Source organism: Lagenorhynchus albirostris, chromosome 3 (assembly GCF_949774975.1).
Source record: "Lagenorhynchus albirostris chromosome 3, mLagAlb1.1, whole genome shotgun sequence".
Classification (NCBI taxonomy): Eukaryota; Metazoa; Chordata; class Mammalia; order Artiodactyla; family Delphinidae; genus Lagenorhynchus; species Lagenorhynchus albirostris.
In genome coordinates, this window is record NC_083097.1 from 730,584 (window position 1) to 756,844 (window position 26,261).

The 26,261-nt window shown below is 66.5% G+C and overlaps 1 protein-coding gene across 3 annotated transcripts in view; it reads right to left on the reverse strand.

The window, feature by feature from the left end:
- SLC12A7 (solute carrier family 12 member 7) overlaps positions 1 to 24,091 on the reverse strand; it is a 40,887-nt gene extending 16,796 nt beyond the window's left edge. The window contains exons 1-10 of one of the 3 annotated variants that reach the window (XM_060146819.1): positions 23,908 to 24,091; positions 9,516 to 9,610; positions 9,117 to 9,239; positions 6,335 to 6,481; positions 5,087 to 5,141; positions 4,004 to 4,134; positions 3,539 to 3,780; positions 2,708 to 2,919; positions 2,034 to 2,201; positions 469 to 567 (exon numbers count right to left, since the gene is read on the reverse strand). In XM_060146819.1, the coding sequence (XP_060002802.1) occupies positions 469 to 567; positions 2,034 to 2,201; positions 2,708 to 2,919; positions 3,539 to 3,780; positions 4,004 to 4,134; positions 5,087 to 5,141; positions 6,335 to 6,481; positions 9,117 to 9,239; positions 9,516 to 9,610; positions 23,908 to 24,031 (1,396 nt within the window). In that variant the 5' untranslated portion in view covers positions 24,032 to 24,091. Of the gene's footprint in view, positions 1 to 468; positions 568 to 2,033; positions 2,202 to 2,707; positions 2,920 to 3,538; positions 3,781 to 4,003; positions 4,135 to 5,086; positions 5,142 to 6,334; positions 6,482 to 9,116; positions 9,240 to 9,515; positions 9,611 to 18,348; positions 18,369 to 18,850; positions 18,941 to 23,907 lie in introns of those variants that run through there. The other 2 variants (XM_060146820.1, XM_060146821.1) reach the window with 2 other exon arrangements.
- Between the last annotated feature and the right edge of the window lie 2,170 nt (positions 24,092 to 26,261).

The window sequence follows — 26,261 nt, forward strand, 5'->3', positions numbered from 1 at the left end:
CCCGGGCCGTGTCCTTGCTCTGGGGACCTCAGGTCAGTCACGATGGGCCTGGCCTGCAGGGTGACCACCACAGGCACCGGGCTGGAGACCTCGCCGGCTGGAAAGGGATGAGCTCAGTGAGAAAGGCTCCGCTGGCCCCTCAAAGCCAGTGAGCCCACCTGAGAAGACCGTGACGTGAGCACACGCGTGGCTACACGTTAGTGACACGTCACAGTGTGGTTACTACGCGTGGTTCTCGGACAAAGCCATGTTCTACCACCAGCCCAGGCTGGCGTCCAGGAGTCTGTGTTTATTTTCCTAAGTCAGGCCAACGCCAGCCCAGCCCCCTCTGAGAACGGTTGTTGGGCCAGAACTACCCAAAGCAGGGAGGCCCGCCCGGAGGCACAGGGGCCCGGCAGTGAGTGGAGAAGGGCACAGAGCCGTCCGGCCCTCAGCACCCGGCCCCCACGCTCGACCCCCCAAAGATACAAATGAAAGACGTGGTCACGATGGCCAGAATGGTTCCAGTGGGGATGGACTTCTGGGCGTCCTTGAGGTCCCCGGACCGGTTAGAACCCGCCATGATGCCTACGGAGATGGAGGGAGAACTGATGGGTCACAGGGACTGATGGCGCCTGGGAGATGCCACCCGCCTGCCCGCCCACCCTGGCCCATCTGGGGCAGAGTCAGAACGGGCCTGGGACTTCCTCACGACGCAAAGGAGAGACCCGCAGCCTGCACGCCGGGCCTCACAGAGCCAGGCTGGACCTCTCTTCACGTCTCGGGCAGGCTGCTGCAGGGCACGTGGGCAGGTGCCCCAATGTCCCCCACGCTCTCCACGGGGACAGCCAGCCCAGGTGTGAAGTAAGTCACGGTGGAGGCTAGGGCACGGCTCATCCCAGACACTCGCCACGGACGCCAAGACCAGACCTGGCCTCCGAGTGCATGGGCCCCGACCGCATCCCCACTGTGATCTCTGTTGATCCCCGTGGCCGGGAGTGAGAAACTCCCTGGAGAGTGAGGCCAAGTGCTGACTCACTTCCGGGGCCAGGCCTGGGTCAGAGCGTAGCTCAGCCTCAGCACAGGCTCCTCGCTGGCCTCAACCCTCCTCCTTCCCACGCGGTGACTGGCCACCGCCACCTCTGCGGCCGCCGCCCCCCACCCGCACCGGTCACTCCGCCTGGCACATAAAGCGTAAGTGATTCCTACCGGGATCAAAGAAAATCCAGGGGGCGGCAGGCTCGCCCGACGCCTGTGATCCTGTCCCAGGCGTGGCCTATGGGCCAGCACAGAGCCCGTGGGCGTGCCACGGGGCGTGAAAAGACCCACATCCACAGAGGTGTCCCCACCCTGATCACTGACAGCGGGGGGACAGGAGTACAGGAGAAAGACCCCCCAGGGGCCAGATCCACAACCCCCCACGCCCGTCCAGGTGGCGCCGTGACCCCGCCTTCGCGGGGAGGGACCTGCCCCAGCTCCGGGCCTCGGGGAAGGCGGAGGTGAAGTTCGGCGCGGGGCAAGCAGCCCCTGGCAGGCCAGCCTCCCGGAGCGTGGGGACAGGCCTGAGTGGGGGCCAGGCGCGAGGATGGCCCCGGGCCCCTCGGTCGGCCAGCGCCAGCCTGGGGGGCCGGGGCTCCACTGTGCTGCGCCAGGCTGAGGAGCCCCCAGGAGCAGGTGTGCGCCCACGGGTGCGTGTGTGAGCGTGCGGACCAGTGTGTGTGTGTGTGCACGTGTGGGGGACTGTGCACCGGGGCCCTCCGGGGGCTCAGCAGACTCTCTTATTAGGACAAGGACGCTGCAGTTCCCGGCCTCTGACGGCCCTCGGGTCCACTGCTAAGGGTCAAGGTCGCAGGGCCACTCCGAATAACCTGGCTCTCTCAGAAGAACACGGACAAGCCCCTTGACGCCCACAGCTCCTGAGCCCCCGGCTCAGACACGTGGGGAACGGAGACCCCGAAGCTCATCTTTGAGCCAAAAGGAAAAGAAAGACGGGGTGGGGGTGGGCGCGTTAGAGCCGACGGGGCCCTGACCCGCCGGGAGCGCCGCGGCCTCACCGGTCACGGAGGGGAAGTAGATGCCGACCAGCATGGTGAAGTAGGTCGTGATGTCGGTGAGCACGTAGGGCAGCCCGCCCGCCCTGCTCTCCTCCGGCACGGGCACCGAGGGCACGCCCTTCTTCTCCACAAACACCCCCTTCTCCGCGTAGGCACTCCACAGGTTATCTGCGGGGGGAACAGGCACGTCACGAGACTCCACACCTGCCATCAGGGCTCCGGCATCGGGTGCCCATCCCCACCCCAGCCTCCAACTTCACACCAGGACAAGGACGACTGACCCGGAGAAACTGCCCTCTAAGAAAACCATCCTCTCCTGATCTCTGAATGAAAAATTTTGGTCCTTAAGTCAAGTCTGATGAAAAAACTTACCTCGTACCCCTGACGAGCTGCGTGAGGGACCCCACCCGTTAATTATTTCCCTTATCGACATGCGAATCCCCCGTGCCTGCCACTTTGCAATTCTAAAGATAAAGGGTCAACTCTGAAGCCCTTACCTGTTGCCTGCAAGATTCGCCTGGCGTCTACGGCTCTGGGGAGAATCAGCCCAGAGGGACCCCAACGGGCCAGCAGCTGGGGGCGGGGTGACGTGGCCACAGGTTGGGCGGAAGGACAGGACCCAAGGGACCAGGCTCAGAAGGCCCGGCCCCGGCGGAGACCCGCCGGACGCTCACCCAGGAGGACGCCGCTGACCACGCCGGGGATGCCCTGGACCTCCGTGACGTTGTTCTGGGCGAAGTACTGGTCGCAGGAGATGCTGGCCGTGGAGCCGTTGCAGAAGAGGCCCCAGAGCGCAGTGGTCACCGAGCCATTGCTGGTGGCGTGGACTTTGGCACAGACGTCGAAGCTACGTCGGGACAGCGTGCGGTTCCCCAGCAGACAGACCCTGGGCGGGAGCAGGGGGTGAGACGCCTCGCCCACCGCTCTTCTCCGTAACCGAGTGGAGTTCGCAGGTCCCTCGTGAGGCGCTTCGGACCCCCTCCACTCAGGGCGACAAGGGCATTCGCGTGAGGGACCGGCCCTCGGCAGGTTTCCGGCAGCACCGGGCCCCGGTCCGTCCTGCCGCCCTCCGCTCTGGGGCGCCTGACGCGGAGTGAAGGGCCCGCGTGGCGTGTCCACGTGCGCAGAGCGGCCGCCCCCACCCCGGGCTCCTCCTGGCTCAGCCCGGTGGGGCCGCACGGGGGCTCGCGCGCTCGCTCTGGAGCTACCCCGTTCCGCACGGCATCCTCTCCCAGCAGGGGACAAGAGAAGACCCTGCTCGGGCTTCCATGAGGACAGGGCCACGGCCGGGAGGAGCTCGGTGCTGCTGGGGTCACCAGGCCTGGCCTGTCCTCGCAGACAGCACGGCCACGAGAGCACCGTGACCTGTTCGCCCTCGACCTGGCCAGAGTGGGGACGTCTGCGGGCACAGGGCGCCATGCCCAGCCCAGCCAACGTGGTCAGCGGTTAAGGCCCGGGCCACAGACTGGGCCGGAAGCCGGCCCGGAGCCAGGCGGAGGACTCACGGGATGTCAGGTGGGTCGAAGGCGGTCTTGACGACGCCGGCATAGATGGCAAGGATGGACAGCACGACGCAGGCCAGGAACACCAGGGCCAACTTGTTGACGTACTTGACGCCCACGAAGACCACCGTGGCCATGAGGGCCAGCGTGCAGGTCCCGTACACACGCATGTTGTGCAGCAGGGCTGTGGCCTCGCCGCCCGCCCCCTCAGCCCGCACGATGGCCGCGCTGGGGGAGATGTAGGTCTGCAGGGCAAAGCGCGGTCACCCACCCCTCCCCAAGATGACCGCACGGGAGCGCGGGGCCAGGCGCGCCCCTGCACCTCCCAACGGGCCCTCTCTGAGGGGGCGCGGCACCGGGCTCCCCCCGCCCCGTGAGCCTCCACGCCAGCAGACGCCTCTGGGACACACCCTCAGGTCGCGCATCTGCGGCCTGGACAAGGGAACCCGCCCGAAACATTGCACTTACCAAAAAAATCTCAATGGTCCCCAAAATGTACATGGCCCCCGCGAACGTGGTGCCCAGGTAGAAGCAGAGGCCCACGGCGCCCCCGAACTCCGGCCCCAGAGACCGCGATATCATGTAGTAGGAGCCGCCCGCTGCAAACACGCCAAACGGGAGCAGCGGGTTACGGACCTGCCGCCGACCGCGAGCACAGGCCTCCCGGGGCAGACGGCCTCGTCCACGGGGCGGGGAGCCCGGCCGCGAGGGTGGGGACACGCGCCTGCGTCCACGGGCGCCCTCCCCCTGCTGGCGGCCGTCTTCGGAAGCTGTGACTAAAGGAGGGCGAGCCACAGTCAGGGGCCTGGACCCCGACGGCCGTGCCCGTACGAGGCCTGCGGCTGACATCACACCCGAAACCTCGACTCAGCTTTCACCAAGAAGATTTAAAACACCAAGAGCTCTTCAGTCATCCTTTGTGTGTCACACCTACAGATACAGTGACACCCACGGCCTCGCCAGCCCGTCCCCGGTCGTCCTGTCGGCCGGCTGAGACCCCACTCGGACACTGACCAGGGACCGTGCGTGACACTGGGCACCTGGAGGACACCTCAGGGTGCAGCCCCCCCCCAAAGAGCAAGTAGTGGACAGCGTGAACGCAACAAGAAAATCCCTGGAGGCATTTACGTAGATTCCCCGAGGAGAACCCCAATTTCTCAGGGACCCCAAGCGCACGGGCAGGCTCTGGGGGACGAGCCGCAGGGGTCACCCCTCCCTGGCCTTAGAAAAGCCCCACTGTGCCCTCGATGGGGGGGGCACGCCGGGGGGAGCGTCAGGTGGGGGCCGGGAGCCGCCTGAGTTCCGCTGCCCAACGGCAGGGTCACTGCCGACGGGGCCTCCGGAAGGGAAGGGGCTGGCCGCACCACGGGGATGTCCACCCCTCCAGATGTGGGGATCCATCCTGCAGGCGGGTGAGGGCGTGTCCGAGCTGGGACCCGCCCTCTGCCGCCCCTGAGGCCGCCCGGGGTGAAGGGTGAACGTCACACTCCGTCCACAGCGGAGCCCGCTCGGTCACTCGCCGCCATTCCCAGCTCCCCGCGGCACCCTCACCTGGGACCATGCCATTGGTCGCGATCGCACTCATGGAGATTGCGGTCAGCATCGTCTGCAGAAAGACGGGGGCCTTTTAGAAGAACGAGCATTTCCAAGTGCCACCCCGGGAGGCGGACGGCACCAGCCTGGGGCGGCGCCCGCCTGCCGACTCCCGGCTGCCGACCTCAGAGCGCTGCTGGGTAACCGGGCGCCATAATGCTCAGGACCGCAGCCCTGCTCTCTCCCAGTAACCCCCAAAGCTGAGCTCCCGTGAGCCCCCAGGAAACACCCAACTCGGGACCGCCTCCTGCTTCCAGGGGGACCCCCCTGTAGGCCCCCACCCCACGGGGCTGGGGGACTGTCAGAGCCTGTCCAGGGCGGGCCTTCTCACCCGCTGCGCAGGAAAGCGGCCACACCTGTGGGCTGGGGAGCAATTACTTCACAACCCGAGGACCGGAAGAAACAGCCCCCGGGAAGCCTGCAGCCTCAGTGCCCACCTGACTGGCTCCTGCCAGGGACATTTCTAGCTTGACAAAGGCCCTGCTCTGTCTCCTGCTTTTCATCGGCTCTTATTGGGCGAGAGGCGGGGTGATTGCTCCAAAGACACTTCCAGGCTCATTAAGCGAATGCAGCACGTGCGGAACAGCGAGAACCTTCAAGCAAGACCCTCAGACACGACAGCACAGGAGCGGGAAGGCCGTGGACAGAGGCGGCCCGGGGCGGCCGGGGGATGCAGCTGGGGGACAGGCAGGGCAGCAGGCTGGGGTCGAGGGGACCCTGGCTCATCTGCGTCGTTGGATTCTTTCAGGCAGGTGGCACTTGGGGGGCTCAGAGCAGCGGAATCACCCTCCTCGTAACAGCGATGGAGAAAGGGGAGGAGGCAGGCGGGGGGGGCAGGTGCTGAGGGCCACTTAGGAGTTGAACCAGGCACGACAAGCTGTCGCAAGAAAAGGCTCCTGGGCCGCTAAGGCAGACGGGGACGTGGGTGCAGAGGCCATGTGGAGGAGGGCCTGGTGAGCCGGGTGCAGGGCTGAACGCGTCACCAGCGGGCAGGGGACCTGGTCTAAATGCAGGACGGGATGGCCGTGAGTGGTGGCCACCAGGGGACGCTGACCCTTGGCTTCTGCGGAGGCGGGCCCACGAGACTGCCCCCGGCCCGTCAGCAGCCGGGTGCTGACCTGCGCCCACACCAGCGCAGGTGAGGGGTGCCCTTGGGGCCGGGGACCCCGGAAAGCCCCGACGTCCAGCTGCCCCCGCCCCACTCACGCAGGTGCAGCACATGGACACGATGAGGAAGGACTCCAGGACGCCGGCCGCCCCCACGATCCAGGTCAGGCGCAGGAAGAGGATGACACCCAGGATGTTCTGCAGGCATGGCAGGTAGACGCCGATGAGGGTGCCCATGCGGGGGCTCTGGAAGAGAGCGGAGCAGGTTCCGGGGCCGGCAGCGCCTCCCCCAGAGCCCCCCTGCCCCCGCCGGGCACCGAGTCCACACCGTGGGTCCCAGAGACTGTGAAGAGGTCAGGGGACAGGAGGACGAACGAAGACCAGCAAAGGCCCAGCTTCAGTTACACGGAAAGCGGCTGACGGGAGGCCAGGGCTTGGACAGAACCCACAGTAGGACACCCTGAAACTGTGTACAAGCCCCTGGGTCCTGGTCTGACTCAAGAGTGAATGATTGGGAAACGTGAAGACGTATCAACAGAAACAGACAATAGCTGTTGGCCTGGGGAACTGGCAGTAATTCAGACTATAATTCTGCCGCGTCTCAGCGTCACGAACTCCCAGTTCCCCGAAACACATAGATAAAGGCCTGACACACCTTCCTAAGTTGTTTCTGCGGGAAGCAGACGCCCACCAGATGGAACCTGCAGATGGAACCTGCTGGCCACAAGCACACAGACCCCAGACCAGCTGAAACCAGAAGTAGGACGATGCTTGAAACTTCACCTTGATGCCAACCAATCCGAGAGCTGTCCACGCCCTGCTCCACGAGCTGACCACGCCCTGCTCCTTGACCACTGTAAGACTACCCCTGCAGGGTGGGCAGTTCCTGAGGCGCTAGCCCGCTGTGTTCCCTCTTTGCCTGGCAAAGAAATAAAGCTACTCTTTCTCTTTCCTCCAAAACTGTCTCCGTATTTCAATTCAGCACTGGCGTACAGAAGCCAAGATTTGGGCAACACCCTCACTGCCCAGGAGCAGGGGGGCGGGGCAAAACCACGTCACTGCCCCGGGGGAAGGGAGGGGAGGGAAGGGCTCGGCGCCCCCTCCATCAGGGGCACAGCGGGAAGGTGGGCAAGTTGGAGAAAAGACGAGGAGCAAGCCGACCTGGGCTCTGCCCGCAGCGACTGCAGCCCAGGTCCTCAGGAGAGCGCGAAGTGGGGGGAAGTGAGAGGCCGGAAGGAAGGGTTAGGGACCGGCCACCACTCCCTAGGCTGCAAGGGCGCAGAAGCACCAAGTCCAGAGAGAAATCTGCCGCGTCTTGACCCACCTGGAGACGTGCCCAGCGAGGGGAGGGGACCCAGCGAGAGTTCAGAGAGGACGAGCCCCCTGTGAGCGACCCCCTTCCCGAAGGCCCCGCAGCACGGCCGACCAGATGCGGCCTGAGAGGGTCACCCCGCCGCGGGGTAACCGCAGGAGGGTGCCTGACAGAAACGTCTTCCGTAACCCCAGACAGACTACAGCTGAGCAAAGCTGCCCAGAGGGGAGCTCGGGAACGAGGCCGGGGGCCAGCCCAGCCTGCCCGCCGGCCAGCATGACGGCAGCGTCAGGCGACACAGCCGGGATTTGGGGACACCTGGCTAAAAGAGCAAGAGAACGTTTAATGGGGAAGCTGCTTAAACTTAGGTGAATAAAAGGAAAAAAAGCTGGAAAGATCTGCTTTGAAAACATTTCCTGTGCAAGGGGCCAGGCTGCCTGAAACGAGGCGTCCTGTGGAGGCTGGGGAGACGTGGCCCAGCCCGCTCGCTGGGCCGAAAGGCGGACCCCCCTCAAAGGAAGCCGGGGGGCTTCTCAGGGTGAGAATGGAAGGTCGACCCACAGGAATGCCCGCAGCGAGAGAGCTGGCATGGGGCTGGCATGCAGCAGAGACCCCGGGGAAGTAACCCAAGGGGGCGCCCGGGGAGCGTGGAGGTGGGTCAGAAGCCTTGGGCAGACTCGGCCTGAGGCCTGGACAGCACCCGGCAGCTGGCTTTTCACGCCTGGGCCCCGAGCGCCCGTGTCCGGGGCAGCCCGCCCCCCCGCGGACCCGTGTCCTGTTTGTGGATGACGGAAGCGTGGCGGTTCCTGGCCGCGGGCGCAGGATGGTGGAGAAGGGTGAGGGCGACACAAGCTGAGAGCGGCTCCGGCCCCTGCCTTTGGCTCAAGGACCGTGAAACACCAGAAGCAAACCCTCCAGTCTCACGGGCGCGGGGCCCCCACCCGCCTGGCCCGGCCCTGTACAGTGGCGAGATGACCCTGAGTTGTCCTGAAAGGCCGTGACGGGGCCCCCGGCACTCCCATAGAAGGCAGCTTTGAAGCATCAACCTGGCCGGTTACGAGGCCCAAGATACTAGAGGCGCCCAGACCCTGGAGAAGGCACTTTTGGGGGACCGACCCCCCATCTCTGTGCCCCCTGGTCAGAGGGACAACAAGGGCCGCTCCCACGGACCCATGCCCGGGGGTGGGGCGGCCGGGTCATCCCGCCAAACCCGCCCACCTGGCCACACACGGTCGTGCTGAGGGTCACGGGTGGCCTGCGTCAGCCTGTGGCACAGGCTCCCGGGTGCCCTGGGGACAGAGGCCAGGAGCTGCCCGCTCGGGTCCCGATCTGCCCCATGCACTGCGCGCAGCTCGGCAGGCTGGGCTTACGGAACCGCCCCAAGGTCTCTGCACAGGATCCTCGGAGAGCTGGGCGCATCTTACGAGAGGCTCCCAGAGGTAAACCCTCAGAAATAAGGCTCCCAGGAAGGTGGCAGCAAGACAAGTCCCGCGACTGAGAAGCGAGGGGGGTCCAGGGGATCCGGTGGGGGAGGGCGGCCCTGGCGCGGGGCGGGGCCGGGCTGGGCACCTTGGCCTGGCGCCGCCGGCTGTCCTCGGCCTCCTCGTGTTCCACCACGCCCTGGCTCAGGTTGGTGTAGTTGGCCAGCTTGCTGAGTAGCGAGGACACCATGGGGTTGCTGTCCATCTCCTCCTGTTTGGGGCCGAGGCGTGGAGTTAGTGACGCCCCCACCCCGAGACGCCCCAGACCGACCAAAGCAACCTCCCAGCAGGGCTCCCGCTCTACGTGCCCAGCGGGTCCACGGTCAGGGCTCAGGGCCCCGGGGCTCCCCGGACGGCCCAGGCCCAGCCCCTCCGCGGGGCTCCCTGAGGCCCCTGCCCGGACCCCAGGGCACCGTTAGGCCGGGCTCTTCTCCCGCGGGCACTGCCGCCTCCGCTCTGAAGGGGAGAGCAGGGGGTGGTGACCCACCTCAAAGAGCGCCATGCTTTTCCTTTCGAAGGCTCTCTCTCCGTCCACGTCCATGCTGCCGATGAACGGGCTGTTCTCCCCGGGGTTTCCATCTCCTGTGGGGAAGGGCTCGCTCAGATGTGAAAGGAATTAAAGGCCACGAGGGAACAGGAGGAGGGGCCCGCCAGGCGCTTGTCTACGTGCCTCGGACTTTCCTAAGTTATCTGTCAGGGGGCGAGGGGCCAGGTAGAGAGAAGACCAAAGGTGGCGCTGGGTCCAGGAACCTCAAGTCCCACCCCGGTCCTTTTCGGTCCCGCGGGACAAACGGCTCGAGACCAGCAGATCCGGACAGGCTGGCCCGTGACCGTCCTCGGCGGGGACGGGGTGGGGACCAGCACTTGCACCAGGCGGCACAGAGGTTCGCTGCTTTGTTCTGACAGCAGCTCAGCTTTCCAATCCCCCCAATCCTGGTGGATTATGGCGGCCTCACTGGCAACCCCATTAGCTCAGAGCACAGTCCCCACGGGGAGTGTCACGGAGCCCACACGGAGGCGCACGGGCGGCAGGTGGCCCATCGCGGCCCTGCTGTCTCCATGGCTGTTTCTGTCAGGAAGCCCTGGCCCGCCGTCCCCAGCTAGAGTAGATCAAGGCCCTCGGTGTGGCCAGGCCACAGAGGAGCGAAGGGTCAGCCCCGACTCACCCTGGGAGCTCCTCCCAGGTCCTGAAACGCGAGCCTTACCACGTTCTCCCCATCAAAGCAGAGAGAAAAACCCTGATGGCATCGCTCTGACTCCCAGCCCTGCCCCATCCCACCGGACCTGGAGCAATGCCATCCCAGAAGCCGCCAGCAGGGACGTGGGGTGAGCTCGGAGACACCGGCACCCCTACCTGGGCCCACCTGCACGTCAGCCCCACCCACAGGCCTTCCGCGTGTGATGTGGCCCTGTATCAGAATGACCGAGCTAGGACACCAGGAAAAAGCGCTCCAAACTGGCTTTTCTCAGGCCCCCAGGGCCCTGGGGCAGCCCGGAGCATGACCTTAGCGGGGAATCACCTGCTCACCGGGTCCCGTCAGAGGTGACACCCAAACCCCCAGAAGGAACCAGAGCCCAGATGCACAGGGAAGGGGAGCCCACAGTCCGGCCCCTGTGAACTCACGTGCCCGCCCCTCACAACGGACACAAATCGGGAGCCACCAGGGTCCAGGCGTCGCCCCTCACCCCCCACTCAGCTGTCCAGTCCCCCCGAAATCCAGACCCCCCCCGGACAGTTCCCAGGGTCCAGCCCGCGGAGGCCGCATGGCAGGCAGAGCCCTGCCCTCCTGCCGGACGGACCCTGTGTCCCTCACTGCCAAGCCCCAGTGACCAGCTCAGGGGCAGCAGAAGGCCCGAGGAAGCCAGTGGCCGGGGAACCGCTTGGCGAGGGAACCACCAGCAGATGCTGGGACCAGGGGCGACACCTGGAGGGGACGGGGCAAGGACCCCCCCACACACACCACGGCCCCACGAGCCACCTGCTCAGTACCATGGGGCAGGGGCAGTGCCAGGAAGAGCCGACCACCCACCGAACCAGGGGTCAAGGTGAACACGAGGGTCGCAGGCTGACACCCAGGGGAGGACATGACTGCCTGGGTCCCCGGATTCCAGCATGAGGCGCTTGAAGCAAAGCAAAGGAGCCGCCGGCCCTCTTCAGAGGCCTCGGAGGACACGGGCCGGCTCCGGAACGTTCTGGAAAGAGGAAGAAGATGGAAGCAGCCCGATTCTTTCCATAAAGGACATTATTGGGCTGACGGCAAGATCTAAGTAAGACTTCAGTCAATGAAAACGTCCTGACTTTGGAAACCGTACTACAGGCATCATGAGAGGAAACGTGCTTGTTTTAGGAAACACACAAAGGGCATCGCACCTGCTGCCTGTTCTCAGCACATCGGGAAGGAACGTGTGAAAAGGGGGAGGGGGAGGCAGAAGGCAGGTGGGACCAGTGCTCAGGCAGATGACACGTGATCCCGTGCTCTTGAAAGTTTTCTCAAGTCCAAGTTCTGAAGTTGGGTCAAAACAAAGCTTAAAAAATGCAACCACATTCAATTAAACAAGAAATCCCTCCTGAGCGCCCTCCCCCGCTCTGCAGGCGTCTGCGGGAGGGCGCCAGCCTGTCTCCCTCCTTCCTGCTTCAAGCGGGCTCCTGCCCGGCACCTTCCTCCTGGTGATAATGACTGTATTTTTCTGGTGGTAACAATCCTGTTTCCGACTGGGTTTCTGGTGTAAACGGAAGCCGCAAAGAGCTCTCTGCAGACCAGACTCTGGAGGACACGTAGGCCGGCTCTGTCCCGGTCAAAGGCTTCAGCCACGCAGGCCAGGGCGCCGGCCACCCCGGGAGGGGTGTTGGGTTCTCCCTCTGCCCCAACCTTGGACAAATTCGTGGCTCCCAGGCCTTGTGTTTCTCGTCCAGGGAGAGGCGGCCACCACAGACAGGGCCTCCACTCAGCTCAGGCCCGGCTGCCCCAGTGCCCCTGCCGCCCCCACCCGGGAAGCACAGCCTGGTCCAGGGGGCTCTGGGGGTCTGTCTGAATGCCCACCGGGCACGGGGCAGATGGGCACCTGCAACCACGTTCAATCCACAGAGACAACATCTTTCTTGGAGCATGTGATGCTCCTGCTGGCTGGGAAAGTGAACCACGACCTCAAACAGAAGCTGAGACAGCTGGCCCGTCCGCCGCGATGAGGGCCGGGGGGTGGCCGGGAGCCGAGGGTCGGAAAGGAGCAGAACGGGCGAGAAGCGCCTGGGCGAGGGGGCCCAGGGAGACGGCCAGGATCAACTGATTCGAGGCAGGCGGACGGCAGTGGCTTATTTACACACAGGACGACCGTGGAGACCGGGGAGTGGGAAACGGTGCCGTGAACGCCCCACAAAGGCCAGGATGGCCCACCCCGTGGGGACACGTGTGCTGGGCACGTGTGCACAGGAAGCCCGGGGACGGCCAGGACTGGGCTGTCAGGCCGTGAGGCTCTGGTCTTCCGGCTCGCTGCTTATAACCAGAATTAACGCACAGAGAATGGGGGAACACACACAAAACGCACCGGAGGAACAGCAACACACGCCCCAGCGTCTCCGTAAATCCCCCCACCCCGACTCCCCTGGTTTGGGGGCTGCACCGCCCACACCAGAGGTTACGGCCAACAGGGAGTCTCCTTATCCATCGTAAACCACCGTCTTAATCGCTAATCCTTTAACGAGAACACGTTTCCCTTCATTTCTGAGAAGACAGTCCTCGGGCGTGCTTTCCGAAGCGCTGGGGGACCCAGCGGAGAGAAGAGGCTCCCGTGGGAGCCTCAGGCAGCCGTCTCCTCCTCGACCTGCTGGAGCCGAGACTCTTGGTTAAAAACCAAACGCTTCGGGCTTCCCTGGTGGCGCAGTGGTTGAGAGTCCGCCTGCTGAGGCAGGGGACACGGGTTCGTGCCCCGGTCCGGGAAGATCCCACATGCCGCGGAGCGGCTGGGCCCGTGAGCCATGGCCGCTGAGCCTGTGCATCCGGAGCCTGTGCTCAGCAACGGGAGAGGCCACAACAGTGAGAGGCCCGCGTACCGCAAAAACAAAAAAAATCAAACGCTTCTACCTGAGGGACACACCTGCGATCCCATCCCACAAAATGCAAAACCGTCACAAGCTACCCGAGTGAGCCTTAAAATCCCTTAATTGCTTTCACCGCTGGAGAACACTCAAATCTCAGTTCTTATTTTTCAAGGGAGGGGCAGGTTACAACTCAAGTCTTCACAAAGGAAACTGGTACAAACCCCGCCAGGGCCTGAGCCCTTGGTACACGCTGGGGGCTCTGAAGACCTCAGGCTCCGGGTGGACACCCCTCCCGCCTCCACCGGGACTCTGATGGCGCCCGGCACGACCCTGCCAGGCCGGGTCGCGGCTCTGAAGAGCAGGGGTCCTCCTCTGGCTGAGACCCTCCCCCCACGTTTCGGGGAGGAGGCCGCTCACCTGGGCTTGCGCCGGCTGCGTACTCTGCTTGGTCACAACAATGAGGACCCAGGACAAGCCCGAGCAGAGGGGATCCCGGGGGCGCAGGGCCCGCCTCACCGGCCCCGCCGCCTCCGTCCTCCTGGGGCGGGTCCCCCGTGGTGCCCCCGCCAGGCACACAGCCCGGAGGTCACCGGGGCGCCCTCGCTGCGCAGCGGTGGCTGCCGGGCCATGTGGGAGGGGCCCCCCGACGGTCAGGTGTCCTGGGCCACGCCGGCCGGGAGGGCAGGACCCACACCTGCTGTCTCCGGGCAGGAGCGCTCAGGCCTCGTTCACCTCTCACTTGCTCTAACGGACGGGCAGGGCTGGGCCGTCAGCTGTGTAGTCAAACAGAAACGGCCCTGGAGGCCACGCGATTAACACTCCCCACCACCAGCAGAGCTGGCTCCCCGCCTCGCGCACAGGTGGGGCTTTCGGCCTGCTCGTTTCACGCGGCAGGGGCGCCGCCGGTGGGGCTCACTGCGCAGAGATCACAGCCTGACGCGGTCCAAGGTCACAGCCCCCCGCAAGCCCGGGACCCCCGGACCCCTAGTGTCCAGCCGGGCGGGCGCAGTGGGCGGGGAGGCCCTGCCAGGCCGGGAGGTCCCTCAGAGCCCAGCCACCTTCCATGTGACTCACCCCTCTCGTCACCGAGGAAGGAGACTGATTCGGTTTTAAAACAAGGATCCTTCGGCCAGTAAACCCACGGGACACCATGGCCGGGACACGTCCAACCGGCGGGGGTGCCCGTGTGCTGGGGACGCCCAAGAACGGCCACGCTGCGGACGCGGCACCAGGAAAGAGGGGCCGAAGGTGCCCGGGGCCCGAGGGGACAGGAGGGAACTGGGGGTGACGCGCAGAAACAGCTGACGAACACGCAGGACACGCCCACAGCACCACCCCACACGCTGGCATGGGGAGGGCGGGCGCCCGCGCGCAGAGCTGCCCGCCAGGGAGTCCGGAGCCTGGGACAGGTGACCCCCAGCCCGCTCACAGCTGGTGAGTTCAAACAGCCCGGGGGCCGCGGGCAGGTACCACATGGCCCGAGCGCCGGCCGCTCGGTTTACGGCCCCTTGGCCTCTGGCTCCGCCACCAGCTCTGGACTGCCGACGTGCACGCACACCCGAGTTTTGCTTTTCCAGGACACAGCAGCCAGGTGCCGTAACTAACCTTTTTAAGCCTTTATGATGTATATTTACTGGCCGCCCCTGCAGCACAGGCAGCGGCAGGCTGAGTAGGAGGAAAGAGCGGCACCGGGCGTTGGCTGAAAAGGAGGCGCCCACAAAGCCAGGATCCACTCGTTCCAAAGGCTGGGGCGGGGGTGCTGCAGAAACGAGGGGCTTCACGGAAGAACCTGACGGACACCCCAGTGCTGAGCCCCGGTGCCGGTGAGAATTCACGTTCCCTCCGGGGCCTCCCGTTAAACCCACACCCCGCCGAGCTGCGAGAAAACCATCAGACAGATGCCAGTCGACGGCACCTGCAACACACCTGGCCAGCAACCCTCAGAACTGCCCAGATCACAAAAACTAGGAAGCTCTGAGACACCGTCACAGCCTAGGAGTGGCCTGTTCAAATCCCCCTCCCGTGCTCCCGGCGCCCCCCGCGCTCGAGGAGCCCGAGGAAGCCAGCGCTTCAGGGGTGGCTCCCAGCGCGGCCCAGCCAGGCCTTAGTGTCCACCCACCTGCTGGTCTCCCTCCAGGTTCTAAAGAAAGTTCCAGTAACCTGCAGCACCTTTTGAACACGGCACACCAAGCCCACCGCCCCCAGGGGCCGGGGCGGCATCCTGCCCTGGGCTCCCAGGATGACTGGCCAGCAAGGCCGGACCAGACCAGGCCCAGGACCCAGAGCTGCAGACCAGCCTCGGCCCAAGGCCACCGAGGAGCCCCCCCAGAAATGGGCGAACAGCGGGTGCCTGGCAGTGAGAGCCCAAGGCCCAGAGAGCAACCGTGGCCAGGAAGGGGCGAAGTGGGCAGGGCAGCCCTCCTCCTCCCCGTGAGGGGAGGCAGCAGCGAGCTTCGCATGAGGCCGTGTGTCTTGTGTCATCACGGGCGTCCTGAGAAGCCGCCGCGCCCGCAAGCGCCGGCCACACATCCAAGCGGACCCTCCCCATCCGGTGCAGGCCTGACGCAGCTCAGAGCGCCGCTGCCTCCACCAGCCCGCGCGCCCGGCCCTCGGAGACACACGGCCCCCCGCCGAGGCGGCCTCTGCTCTTTCCACCCGTCCTCGATCTGCTTCTCCCACATCCGTTTTGATGCCCGGTTTCTGGCTCCATGAAATGCAAACTTAACCCTGAGTAAACGTGGTGGTCACCAGGGACAGCGTGGGACCTGGTGCTCTGGACGAGGGGGCGGGAACAGGAAGCCACCAGGAGAGGCGCGTGCGTCCTCAGCATCGAGCGAACGCAGCAGGGCCTTCGGGGAGGGAGGGGACGGCCCAGGCCAGAGAGGCAGGCGGGACGGGGGCGCCAGCTCAGGGGCCAAGTGGAGCCCGGCAGGCCCGGACCCAGTGGTCAGAGCCCCAACCCCACTGAGGGTCCCGAGTGCAGCGTCCTCCGTCTCTGGTCACAGCCTCCGCCAGCCCCGCTGCAACCTCTGCGCACAAGCCCTCCCCTCCCAGTGCACCAGCCTCCCCCACACCCTCACCCCCGGGCCAGCGTTCGGGATTTCTACCACCGTCTCTTTCTCTTCGGGAAGAGCTCCCAGGGGAGGAGCAGAGAGTGACCTCTGAGGCTCAGAGCCAGAGGTGTTCCGAGGGTCAGCTGGGCCGGGCCTGCACCGAGGCACGGGCAGCGGGCGGCCCGCAGTCCTGCCCTGGGGCCGCGGGGCCCCTCCCACCTGCCAACCTAACAGTGCGTCCGACTGGCCAGCCCCCGAGGCTGCATCCCCTTCCAAGTGGTTCAGCACTGCAGCGGAGTTTTTAGGTTCCACGACCCTCGGGGTTAACTAATGCCCTCTGGCCCTTGCCCCCTGCTCTCCGTGCTTTGCAGCCAGGATCAATGCTGGATCTGAAATCCAGCGGCCTGGCCACCTGGGCCAGTGGACTCCCCGAGGGGCACAGCCTGAGAAGAAACCGTTTGGCGTTCAAGCCAGAAAAAAAGGAAATGCTTGAGGTCGAGAGCTCCCGTGCTTTCACAGCAAGTTTCTGGCTAAAACAGAAACCCGTTCTCTGGCGAAGACAGGGGAAACACTGACAGGACAGGAACCACCCACAGCCCGGCCAGCGGGACGCGGCCCCTTGCCGGGGCACCTCCCAACGTCCTCTCCCGGAGGGCTGCCTGGGCCTCCCACCCAGGCCTCTGGAGCGATAACTGCCTGCCCACAGGCGAGAGCCGAGAGGGCAGGAGGTGGATGTGCTCCTGCCCCTCGGACCTCCACGGGCCCTTGCCCAACCCTCAGGCGTGGCCTGCGGGGGCACCTTGCCGGCTGGAGGCCCAGACGTCCAGAGATGCTACTTCCCAAGGGCCTCGCCAGGTGACCCTGTGCGCCTGGCCCCCAGCTGCCCCCACCAAGCACAGACCCCGCTGCCTGGGGCCGGAAGCAGCACCGTCCAGGCCCAGGACCACGGGCACGCGGGTGGCGGCAGGCCGGCTCCGCCCTACCCGGGAGTGCTGTGCGCATGTGCCGGCACCTGGAACCCAGCACCTGGCGGGGCACGGCGGGTGTCCGCTGGGAGAGGCGGGCAGGGCCGGATCACAGCACCTCTGCGAGGCCTTCCGGAAATGACACAGCCCTCACTTCTGGGAGCACCCTGCCACCAGCGCCCCCCGTGACACCAGGTCCCAGCCAAAATCAGAAGCAGGCGGCACAACCGAGGGGAAAGAGCCTGCCTGGCCCAGACGTGCCCCTGCGCCCGCTAAGCTGCCCCCCCACCCTGCGCCCGGGGGGAGGGTTCTCCCGGGCGACCCCAAGGACCGGGGTGCTCGCGCACAAGGACTCAGGAAGGCTGCGGGCACTGGAGGGACACAGCCGCCCTTCAACCCGGACCAAGGTCACGGCCACCGCCCCGGCGTCCGCTGCTCCAACCAAGGGCTTCGGCCCAGCCGTCGGGCCAAAGACACCAGCTCTCGCACCTTCTCCTCAAACCTGACACTCGCACAGTCGAGACAACAAGGAAAGTACCGGGATTCTCGGCTACTAAGAGGCAAGAACACAGAGGAACCAGCCAGCCACACACGTTAACACACGTGTGCAAGCACACAGAGGCACACGGGGCACGGCTGGGGACCACAGCTCTGTGAGCTGCTTCCCCAGAACAGTAAGTGTTTCAGGGACTTCCCGCCCGTCCAAAGGACCTGCCCTCCCAGGCTGGACGCGCTCCCTCCTGGGCAGCGTGGGCCTCCGGTGGACTCGGGGACCCGGCTCCCCGCCACCCCTCGGGGTCTGCTGTCGATCCGACCTCTCCCTCCTCGGGAACTGGCCGTCGTGATCCCAGCCTGGGGGTGGGGGGAAGGGCTCAGGACGGCAGGGCCGGCCCAGTGGGGGCAAAGGCGGGAGGTGCGCAGCCGGGAGCCCCACCAGCCTCCCGGGGCGGCTCCCGTTACCGACTCAGGCTCCTGCCGGGCTGCGGCCAAGACCCTCCATCAGAGGGAAGAGGAAACCCAAGAACCACCCGGCGCGTCTCTCCTCTGTTATCGGCTCCACAGGCTCCCTCCCCAGTGACCGTCCCGAGAACCTCCCTGAGAACCCAGGCCTGACCCGTGGGCGCCGTGACCAGATGGGGCCCAGGACACGGCCACCTCTGGGACAGGCCGGCTCCAGGAGAGGGAGACAGGCACACGGAGAACCCCTAGGACGGCGCGGGGCCTGCACAAGGCCTCCCCATCACCCTGGGGGGGCGTCCCGCTCACGTGGACTCGTGGGGTGCCCCCGCCTCGCAGACGGCGCCAGGCCACAGGCACACGCGGACGCCCAGACGGGCTCAGCTGCAGGGCGGCTGCAGGCCGCTTAGACGGGAAGCAGTTCTGGCTGCGAGCAGTAAACGCAGGCCCGGGAGCCCAACACCCAGCAGAGACCCCAGCGCCACAGGCACAGGGAGCCAGGGACTCTGCCCGAGAGCAGCCCTGAGCACAGGGAACTCACAGCTGGTCGCAGGGCCCACCCAAGCCTCAGGAAGCTCAGAAACAGAGCTTCCCCCTCCTCCCCGATTGTGTTCTCAAAGAGAGAACCGCCCCAGGAAAGAAAGAGGAAACAAACCCAGCCCAGGGCCCCAGGGCCTTGCCGCTGAGCCTGGCCAGAGGCGCGGGCAGCGAGGCCACACAGACCTGGCACCCACACTTCACCCCCTTCCCGGCCAGGAGCACGGCCCTGCAACCCCCCCAGCCATAGGGGCACCTGGACGGGGCCCCTCACCAGCGCTCCCGGCACGGGGCTCCAGGGCCGACACGGCGCCAGGGGCCACAGACGGAGGAGCGGCCATGGATCGGGGGACCGGGGCGCCTCATTCTTCGGCTGGTCCTGCTGAAGCTGCAGGCTTATCTGCACAGACCAGACCTCTGCTCTGAAGAGGGAGTTCCCGCTTTCTCATAAAAGCAAGGTGTAACCCTTTGTGCTCTGCTCTCTGTGCCGGGTGGCCCTGCCCCAGGGTCCCCCAGAAGGGAGCCCAGGGCAGCCACCCGCTGGAGCCCGGACGGCCCCTGACCGTCACCCTGGCCGGCCTCACACTCCCAGAGCCGCTTGCAGACGCCTGCTCCCCGCCAGCAGCGCTGCTGCAAAGCGACTACGAGAGGGACGCCCCCAAAAAGCACCAGGCTGCGCGCACGGCAGCTGACACTCACGCCAAACAGCAGCCTCTGCCCTCCAGCCTCACGCGCCCAGCAATGCCCAGCCCTTCAGGGGGGAACAGGAGACCCCCAGAGACCAGCCAGCGGCACGGTCTTCCCATCCGCCTGTGCCTCCAATGTCCGCCCCGAGCATGACCACAGTCCCGCTGCTGTGCCCCGAGGACACTGGCCCTGGGAAGGAACCCCCGGCCCAAGGCCACCCACCGCCCAGGGCAGGAGCCCGGGCCAACCCAGTCAGGTGCCAGGACCTGCTCGGGTCCGCTCAGGACTGTGGCCACAGGCCTGCTGAGCAGAGGCCTCCCTCCACGGCCTGGTCCCCCGGGGGCAGGGAAAGGACAGCCCCCTCGCCTACGGGGTCCGACCTGGCAGACGCCCCTGGCCATCCCGGCCACCCCCTGCTCAGTCTGTGATGCCCTGAGCTGCAGCAAATCAAGACCCTGGGTGACCTGGGCCCACACAAGGCCCCTCCCCCTCTCTAGGCAGGCCCCTGCGAGAATTCCCCCCCACCACCGCCAAGCGGAGAGTAAGCCCGCTGCCCACCTCCAAGCAAGGGACACGTGGGATCAATTATTTGAAAACAACGGGGTCCGCGCGGAGACCATGGGCTGCAGGGCCATTCTGGTTCTGAAGCCCTGGCCGTGTGACCGTCCGGCCAGAGGGGCCTCTGAGCCGCAGGCTCTCTGTGCGGTGGGGGCCCCGTGTCACTGGGAGCTGCTCTGCCCAGGTGGGGCCACCTGCCCCCGTTCATAAGGTGGTTGTGGCCTCAGGCGCGGAGCGGCTGACCCTGCAGACAGACCCCCTCTGCTCGTGTAGCCACCTCCAGTGACATGGGCACTCTCGTGGGCCTGGCCGCACAAGGGGACCGGTGGGATTCAGCCTGTCCATGTGCAACAAGGACCAGCAGCAACCTGTCCCCCGAAATTCAGCCCCCGGGATGGGACGGGGTGAGCCGGCCTGAGACAGGCCCCTCGGGGCAACGAGTCAGGGTCTGACGCCATGGGGCGCTGAGCTGGCCCAGGGGGATTCCACAGAAGGGTGGCATGGAGCCAGCTGGGGTGGGGCTGTCCTGCCGCGCGCACGCGCGCGCGTATCTGTGTGCATCTGGGAGGACTGGTGGGAGGACTGCCTGGTGTGTGTGTCCTGGGCGGCCCCTGGCAGAGCGGAGCCGTGGGCTTGGCTGGGCTCTCCGTTAGGCAAGGAGAGGGCCCCAGCGGCCAGCAGGGCTTACGTGCGCCGAGCGTCCTGGGGCACGCTAACTGCCTCTCTGCCCGGCGCCTCCTGGGGGCTGGGGGGCAGTGGGATTCCCCGCTGGTTGGTGATGCCCTGTGCGCTGCTGGAGAATGGGGGACCCCTCCTCGCCCTGGGGCCCCGGGAGACACACGGCACCGCCCACTCTTCCCTCGGTGGATGAGGTGCAACCGACTTTCAGGGGTCAGCCCTTCGGACAGCCTGCGCCGCCTGCCCTTCCTGCGCAGACGTCCCCCGCGCCAGCATGACGCATCCCTTCCTTCCTGGACCCAGAGGCGGAGCAACGCTCGAGGCTCTGTCTCGGGCCCACTCTCCGGCCGCACTCACGTCCCAGCGCCCAGGGCCTCGGCTTTGTGCTCCGACCACCCCAGCGGCAGCAGACCCTCGAGGGCAGCGGGCACACGCATCGGCACACATCCCGCTCCCCGTGACCCATGAGCCCCGCAGGACGAAGGTGATGCTCCCAGGGCTGCCTGGGTCAGTGGCTGGGGGCGCGGGTCCCCTTCACAGGGGGCAAGAGAAGACCCCCGGGTGACCCACGGCACCTGAGCGGCAGAGCATGAAATCACGGGAAAGGAATCCAGAAAGAGGAACAAGGAAGGAAGAGGAAGCCCCAGCAGAGCTGCGGGCAGCTCCCGGGAGGAACCGGCAGGAACAGCAGCCCTCCAGGGCCCAGCCCACGGGCCTGCGGTGGGGGGCAGTGTGGTCGGGGCCCCCCCTCTGGGGGTGCACGTGGACCCCCCCACCTCACTGCCCGCAGGCCACCTTCCCGCCCCTAAAGCACCAACTGTGGGCCTGCCGAGCGGACACGGCCAAGGTCAAAATAGCAGGGGCAGTTCAAGGTCAACACGTGGTATTGGCCACCGCAGCCTGATGAGGCCCAGAGCCTCCGACAGCCAGGAAACGGGCCCCGGCTTCACAGGCTGACAACGGGGCTCCCCGGCAGGCCCAGCCTGGACACAGGGACCGAAGGCAGCCCAGGCGGCCGCCCCGTGTCGCAGGCTCACCGCCTAGGCCGTCAGCCTCAGGCCAGGCACAACCAAGGCCGGTCCCACCAAGCTCTGGGTCAGCCAGGTGGGCCTGCAGACGTGAGCGCGGGCCCCCCTCACCTCCCTCCCACCCTCGTCCTGGCGTCCCGCGCTCCCTATTCCCACGACAGCCCCAGGTACACCTCGGGAGGGTATCCCCAAGCCTGCTTCACCAGCACCACCGGAGGCCCACCCAGAAAGCCAGGTGCCTCCCTGGAGGTTCTAAGGCCGGCCACGGAGTCAGGAAGGAACTTCAGTGACTGCAATGAGCAGGTGAGGCCACAAGCTGGACCACAGGGTAAGGGCCCTGCACGCGGGTCTTCAAAGGGGCTCCCCCCAGCGGTTCCGGCTCCCGCAGGGCTGTCACCAATGAGCAGGGCGTGAGGCTGCTTCCCAGGCTCCCCTGTCACGCTGGCGTCACAGGGCCTCTCCGGGCACCGACTGGTCTGACGACTTGCGTTAAAACTCAGAACCCAGCTGAGCAGACCCCGAAAGGCAACAGCACGCCTGCCTGTGACCCCGTAGCGGGCTCCGGCCAGTTCCCCAAGGCCTTCTGCGGCTGTCTCTCTAAGGGAGCACGAGGACGAGCGAAGAACACAGGCTTCCCAGGCTGAAGTTCTGCACCAGCTCATCTAAGTGTCACAGGTGCAGCTCAGACCCTAAAGGGTTTGTTGAAAAGCATGCAGGACGCCCACACTTAGCGTTTGCCGTCGCTCCCGCCTCTGAGAGCACGCAGGCAAGGCGGGTTCCAGACGAGCCGGGAGAGGGATTAGGGCTGAGAAAGCAAGAGCCTGGGACTGAGGGCGGCTGGGGGCTCGAGGCCAGCCAGGCAGGCGACACCACGGCCCTCCTGGCAGCCCTGAGCGCAGGCCCAGGGGCACCGAGCTTACAGAGAGCCACCGAGGCCCGTCCGAGGAGGAGCCGGCAGGCGGGGGCCGCACACCCGGGAGGGCCGAGGGGGAGCCAGCAGGCAGGGGCCGCACACCCGGGAGGGCTGAGGGTCCCCGAGGACACGACGGCTCCTGGTGGCCGGTGAAACGCCGCTCGCCCAGAAAGGCCACACCGGGACGCGCTAACCGGAGCCGCAGTGAGAGAAAGGCTGGGCTTACGGACTCTGCCTTCAAGTCCGGCCTGGTTCCGGCCTCCGTGCCCACTCCCACACCCACACCCACGTGCAGAGGAAAGCCGGCGGGCACCCGAGGGGTGGGGCGGGACCCTGCCGACCCGCCCCTGCCCACTAGGACGGCGTGCTTCCCGCAGGGGGTGCCCGGCCTCTCCTGCCAGGCCCCAGGACCTGTGGCCTCCACTGACCTCGCCCCTTTTCCTGCCTGGAGCAGGACACCTCTTCCCCAACCCTCCATTTCTAGAGGGGTGCTGAGCCCCAGATGAAGCAGCGGACTCAGGATGACCAACCTATCAGCTGCAGAGAAGCCCGGGCCTGGAGCCCAGATGATGGAGGAACAGGCCTGGGGATGCCCCGCACCAAGAGAAAGTGAAAGTGCCAGAGACCTCCTGATTCCAGGAGCGAAGTGGGCAAGGAGGACCCTCAGCCTGAGTGCGGCTCCCCCCCGCCCCGGCAGGGACCTGCAGTCCTTCCTGCTCAAGACCCCCCAGAGTGCCGGCCTGTCCCCGGTCAGCCGGGCTTATCTGACTGGCGGCCCTTTGCCCCACCGCCCGAGAGCAGAGACGAGCAAAGCAGAGGTGGCTGGGAAGGAAGCAGCCAGGCGCTCCTGCCCCGAGGAGCCTTACCACGGGTGGGGACCCCACCGGGTCACCGGGCCTGGGGGGCCTGGGAACTCTCGGAGGAAGAGCCCCTCCTCGGTCTCCACAGCTACCCAGGGCGTCTCACACCTCCCCAGGGGCCCACCCCGAGTGGGAGAAAGGTGCTTCCTAGGCCCCGGGGGGGGCATGGGGGCGCAGCAGAGGAGGGCCCACCGCCCCTGAAGCCCTCGCCCAGCGCCTCCACCACTAAGCCTGGAGAGGGGGCTCGGCAGGCAGGAGTGGGGGGCGGTGAGACGGGAACCACAGAAGCAGGCAAAGCGGTGGAAACTAGTGAGGAGTGAGAGGAAGGCGCGGGCTGGGTATCGGGGAGGGGGAGCGGAGAGCAGCCCCACACCCCTTCCTCGGGCGACGTCCCGGGCCCAGGTCGCCCCCCCTCCCTGCCACCCATGCCACCCCCTCCGCCGCGGCCTCCCTCCCCTCCCCCTCCTCCCACCCCACCCCCTCCCTCCAGGGCCGCCCCCTCCTCCCTCCCCTCCCTCCCTCCCCTCCCCTCCCCTCCCCACCGGCCGCCAGCCCCGCGCAGCCCGGCCTCCGCCTTTGTCCCGCGGGCAGGTGCGGCCGCGCTCACCCTGGCTCGGGCAGTTGGGCTCACCGCCCTCGGGGGGGCCCGGCGCCTCGGTCTGCTCGGGACCCTCATCCTGGCCGCCGTCCGCCCGCGCCTCCACAGGCACCACGGTGAAGTTGGTGGGCATGGCTCGCCCGGCGCCGCGGCCACTCCGCGCGCTCCCGCCGACGAGGCCGGACTAGGGCGCAGGGGCGGGGTCAGCGCGGTCCGCCCCCGCCCCGCCCCGCCCCACGTGACCGCACCTGGCTTCCCCGCGAGCCCTGGAAAAGTTTGCGCTCGGTGGGCCGGGGCGGGGCTCCTTCCGCTGAGGACCCGCCCCCGGACCCCCAGTGCCGCCCCGCCCCCAGCGGCTGACTTTCGGTTCCTGCACAGCCCGCTCCCCCGCTGCCCCAGGCAGGCCTCTGGCCGGTCTGTCCCCCTTGACCCCGCCCGCATGGCCATCCCCCTGCCCGCAACTGTACCCCCCTCCGCCCTCACTGTCCCGCTCACCCCGAGAGTGGGACTGTCCACCCCGGCCGAGATCTGATCTCCCCTCCCCTCCCCCTTGCCTGACTGAGGCTCACCGAGCGCTTCGTTTAGGGAAGCGCTTCCAACTGAAGGCAGCCACGGTTAGCAGGGCGCCGGGTCCACAACGGACACAACCGCGAAGCCACAAGTCACCAGGGCTCTGCGGCAGGACCCCGCCCACCGGGGACCCCAGGCCCATCCCTGCCGGCTCGGGGGAGACCTCCCCTGCCCCCACCCCACTAGGTTCTGTCTGGGGAGGCCCCCGGGAAAGGAAGCTTGTAGGCTAGAGCAGGGAAGGCACAAGGTGGGACCCAGACCCAAGCCAGGCACTCCCCAGGATGCCACCTGCCTTGTAACCTGCCATCACCTGGTAGTTTCTTAAAGACACAGGAAATCTGTGTCCAAGTGTCCATCAAAGAGAAATTAGCCCCCAAAGTTGTAGCATTTAGGTGCAGTGAATCACCCCAAAACAGTTTCACAAAAATAAGGCAGAAATACAGGTGGTGTGGGCAGAAACGGTCACGACGTACTGTAGCACAATAGTCCGCCGCTCTGACCCTGTTTGAAGGTGCACGTGAGTTTCTATGAAGACGGGGGAGGCCCATGCCTGTCTCTGGGCAGGGATCGCAGGGACGCACCTTTCCCTGCACTGTGCTCTGTCAGCGACCAATCGCAGAAAATCAAAACCCGAAAAGCCGCCGCCTCCAGGCAGGGGGGCCCAGGCTCCCACCTCTGTCCCGGGTTCCTGGCAGAAGGGGGCCTGGCCCCCCAGGAGTGCTCCCCTGTCAGCAGCCCCACCCAGGAGCAGCACTCGCCTCCTGAGGCGGTGGCGCCCTTGGCCTGGGCCGCGGTCACAGCCCACCGTGCACCGAGGGGGGATCTGCAGGCCCGTGGAAGGGGCGGCAGTGTCGGACGTTAGAGATCAGGGCTGCGATGGTGCTGGGTGGCGTCAGCGGCTCTCCAGGTCAGCAGCGTGGAAGGTGGGGAAAGGGCCGCCCCCAAAGGACGGGAGCGCTTCCAGATGTCCTTCGGTGAGGGACCAGCTCCGTGGGGAAGGTGGGGGCGCCGCCCGGGGGCAGCACGGCAACAGATGTGGTGCTGAAGGGGGTGGGCGGAGCACAGACCCCCTCCCTGACGTTGCCCACAAGGACCCCATGTCTGACCCCCATGTGGTGGCTCAGAGATGGGCTGTGGCCTCTTCCCTGGACCTGCGGCCCTCTGCGCACGCGACCCCGGCCCCCGCACACCCTTCCGGACAGCAAGTCCCAGCCTGGAAAGATGAGGCTGCAGCTGAACCTTGGGCGGCAAAGTCGGAGGACCAAACACAGGCTCTGAACAGGAAAGGAGATGCCCCCCCAACCCCTGCCGACGACCCTCGGCCTCTGGCCTCGGTCTCCTCATCTGTAAAATGAAGGGGCTGGACTTGCTGATGAGCTCCCGTGGTCACCAACAAAGCTGGACGGAGCTGAGACCCCCGGTCTGTGGGGAGGCTGGCAGCCCCCCTGCCCTCGGGGCTCTGCCGATGAAACCTCAAGCCCCACTGCCCCCCAGAGGTGGCAGTAACTTGGGGTGGCAGTCAGTACTGAGCTTGCAGAAGGCTTTGTCGGTGACCCTGCATCCAGCTCCCCACTGTGACCCCCTCTGTGGCCCCAAGTCCAGGACCCCCACCCTGGGCCCCGGCTGTGCTGACCCAAGGCCCACCCACGCAGAAGCCCTGTGGCCAGGCTGCCTGCCCAGGACCTAACTGGCCCTGGGTTCTGCAGAACAATGGCCTGGCCCCTGAATCACGTCATTGTCACCTGAGAAGCAAAGGAAACCCAGCCCTCAGCAGGTGAAAGGCCTGAGGGGTG